Source organism: Zerene cesonia, chromosome 14, assembly GCF_012273895.1.
Source record: "Zerene cesonia ecotype Mississippi chromosome 14, Zerene_cesonia_1.1, whole genome shotgun sequence".
NCBI classification, from domain to species: domain Eukaryota; kingdom Metazoa; phylum Arthropoda; class Insecta; order Lepidoptera; family Pieridae; genus Zerene; species Zerene cesonia.
The window spans coordinates 4,064,875-4,068,178 of NC_052115.1; the positions used below are offsets into that span (position 1 = coordinate 4,064,875).

General features: G+C 38.6%; 1 protein-coding gene across 4 annotated transcripts in view; it reads left to right on the top strand.

Annotated features, from left to right (window-relative positions):
* Window positions 1-3,103, top strand: part of LOC119831966 (CREB-regulated transcription coactivator 3-like) — a 19,640-nt gene extending 16,537 nt beyond the window's left edge. For all 4 annotated transcript variants that reach the window (XM_038355542.1, XM_038355539.1, XM_038355541.1 and 1 more), the window contains 2 exons: window positions 209-503; window positions 738-3,103. In XM_038355542.1, coding sequence (XP_038211470.1) covers window positions 209-503; window positions 738-901 — 459 coding nt within the window. In that variant the 3' untranslated portion in view covers window positions 902-3,103. The remainder of the gene's footprint in view (window positions 1-208; window positions 504-737) is intronic.
* The last annotated feature ends 201 nt before the right edge of the window (window positions 3,104-3,304 follow it).

Here is a 3,304-nt window from a genome sequence, read left to right on the forward strand (position 1 = left end):
TTTTTCTATAATATTAATATAGTCCAGGGTTTTAAGTATTTCTTTGTATCAGGATTCATATGAATACTCATGATAAATATAATTTTTTCAAAATATCTGTGTAAAATGTTATATAGCTGTATTAGGCAAATTTAAATTATACACACTATATTGTATTTTTAGTAATGCTTTTGTATATTATGCTACAGAGTTTAACATCAAATTTCAGGCGACGGGCGTTCAACCGACGGGGAGCATGCACATGGCGCACGGATCCATCACGCAATCACAGTCGCACTCGCACCCGCACCCGCACCAACACCAGCACCAGCACCAACATCAGCACCCGCACCAACACCAGCACCAACACCCGCACCAGCACCAGCACCCGCACCAACACCAACACGTGGAGGAGACGCGGCGCGCGCGCGACCCGGTGGCGGGTGGCGGGTACCCGCTGCAACCGCTCGCGTCGCCCTCGCAGCCGGCCACGCCCGCCTCTATACCGGATATCATACTTACAGGTTAGTGGGAGCTGCTAGGATGAATTGCTAATGTACTGGTATTTTGAATCAAAAATTGTACAAGTATGGAAGAACCATAAGACAGTTTATTATTTTTGTTGCTACAAGCTCGATCTTGTATAATAAAAGCAGTATAAATACTAGTAATGTAAGGCCACAATACTCACATTTATACAATGCATATGTATAGTTTATGATAATTGAGTTGACAACACGTACATGCCGCGTTGACAGATTACTCCGGCGAGCTGGACGCGGGCATATTCGGCGGCGAGGAGGCGCAGCTGCGCGCCGGGCTGGACCTGGACGACCTCACGCTGCTGGAGGAGCCGAGCGCGCTGCTGCCCGACTCCGCCGTCGAGCACGAGTTCCGCCTCGACCGCCTCGACCGCTTGTAGTACACTGGCGACGTCGCGCCTCTCGACGACCTGCTCGCTTGAGGGGCGACGTTGCCGCCTCCGCCTGCCAGCGGACCCGTACATACCGCGCTCGCTCGCCGTCAACTTATGTGACGACATTGGAATCGAGCGTGCATTGTGATAACGCGTGTCGGCTCTCAGTGCTTGTGACCGATGTGAGTGCAACATCGCATGAAAGATGACTCTTGCAAGATGACTGTCGAGGACGTGAAAAAAGTGTATGTTGTGTGATTTAGACGTTTCAACGACGCTTCATGCAGCTCTTGCGAGACGAGCGACCGGGTGATAGCGAGAGGCGTGACGTCACGCGGGCTGGCAGGCGCCGGGCAGGAGGACTCCCTATACTTCATGACAATTCTATCTCTTCAAGTCTGAGTTAGTGAATATAGGATGCGGCGGCCGCGCGGTGCGGCGCGACTCATCACACATTCCCAGCGTGTACGTGTACGTGTACGCGCATATGTTGCGCAGTTACGTTTCGATGGTGCAAGTGTTCATTATGATTTTGAATATTTTACTCATGTTTTAATTCAGTGGGTTAGGTTAAATTAAGATTTTATAACGTTCGTTAAGTGACGACGATCGGTGTACATTAGGACTCTTTAAGTATTGTGAATATGTACTCGAATATCATTAATGAATTTACTTCGGATTCCAAATATTTTTTCATTAACGCTATACACGACCGGTCGGTCTTTTCTCTGTAAATACAAACGAAAGTGTTCACTTTACGAAATTGCATTTAAATCGCTAATGTTGCATGCTAGTGTAAACTATCGTTTAAACAATCGTTTACACGATTTTTTTTTTTACAAATTGTCTTTATATTTTTTTATGTAATTCGTCATTCAGCGATTGCTCAAGCATTGACTAGATCGTAATCCGACTTTGTTTACACCTGTATAAAATTTTTAAATTAAAATGCAATTCTGTCTCATGCTTCCCGAGTATTGTTTGTGGTGACGCTCCGAATTCTCCGAATGCGTATTGACCGTTGTATCGTATATTGTAAATATGTGAGTTGTTGAGGTTTTAGTAAGCTTTTGTCGCAAACATATCTATCTATGTATGTATGAGAGGCTGCGTGAATCCTTGAGGTCAATTTTCAATGCGGTTCTATTTGACAATGTACAAATTGTTCTGTTTATACGAATTACAGTGCGAATATAAAGTTTTAATGTTACATTTGAACGAAAATATTTAGATTAAGTTTTTAAGGTTCTCTATACATGGAGCTGGCTGCACGGTTTGTTAAGTCAACGACTACAGAATGGTAAAATTGGTGCCAAAATATTTTGATTTATAGTTGAATCTTTTGAAATTACCTGGTGTTGGGTATGACTTAATTTTATCGTAACGATTTTATGTAGACTAAAAATAGTAAAATGTATTGCATTATGTTTTAATTGAAATATGTAGTCGATGATGTAAGAAATCAGTTTGCCGGTTCTTATACTTGCTGCATTCGCAATAACTAAATATAAGTTACCCATAGGAGATACATGTTGTACAAATCATTGTCATAGTTGCGGATGCAGTGTTCCGGTTAGATATATGTTTTGTTTTGTTAATGCTCATCTTATTACGTTTTAAGAGTCTAGTCATCAGTTACGAGTTTCAAAGGAAATAGAACATACATTTGCACATATCTTTATTGAAAACAATTGTGTATGTTGATTTTCTAAAAGGTTTTATTCATTGTAAAGATTCCTCTTGTCTTATATCCTATTATTGTGACTTAATACATTTTATATATTTTAAGACAGATTATAATATGTTCATGATATAGTTTATGTGTTATGAAAGCATATTTACATTATTGTATATGGTTATTGCATAAAATTCCAAAGATTTTCTCGTTTTCACACTCGGAACGGCCATGTTGACAAAATATTATGCCAAATAGGAAGATTTTTATTGCCACATTTATTTGTGTATCACATATTATTCATTTACATAATTATATAATGTTGACATATTATTTGGATTTCCTCAAAGGGGATAGCTGTATGACAGATGATAGCGTGTATAACTAAATGTAAAATATTTGTGATAAAGGAAATAAATAAGCACAATTTAAAAGCCTAATCAGATTTTATTGTAAGGTTTTCCTTTAAAATTTTATAAGGACCTATGATCTGCTATGTGATAAATTAAATGCTAGCGAGAGAATTTTTTCTTCAAGCTCATATATGATACCAATTAAAACATTTTTAAAATACGAATTTTTATTCTGATTTGTTTTTTTTTTTGCTTTTTCCGCGATTTGTTCTTTCGCATACTTTTAAAAAGGTTTACGATAAAATAATAAAAAAAAAATTTAATTAATTTATTTATTATATAGTAAATCATAGGTCCATAGTGTTTCATAATATATATATA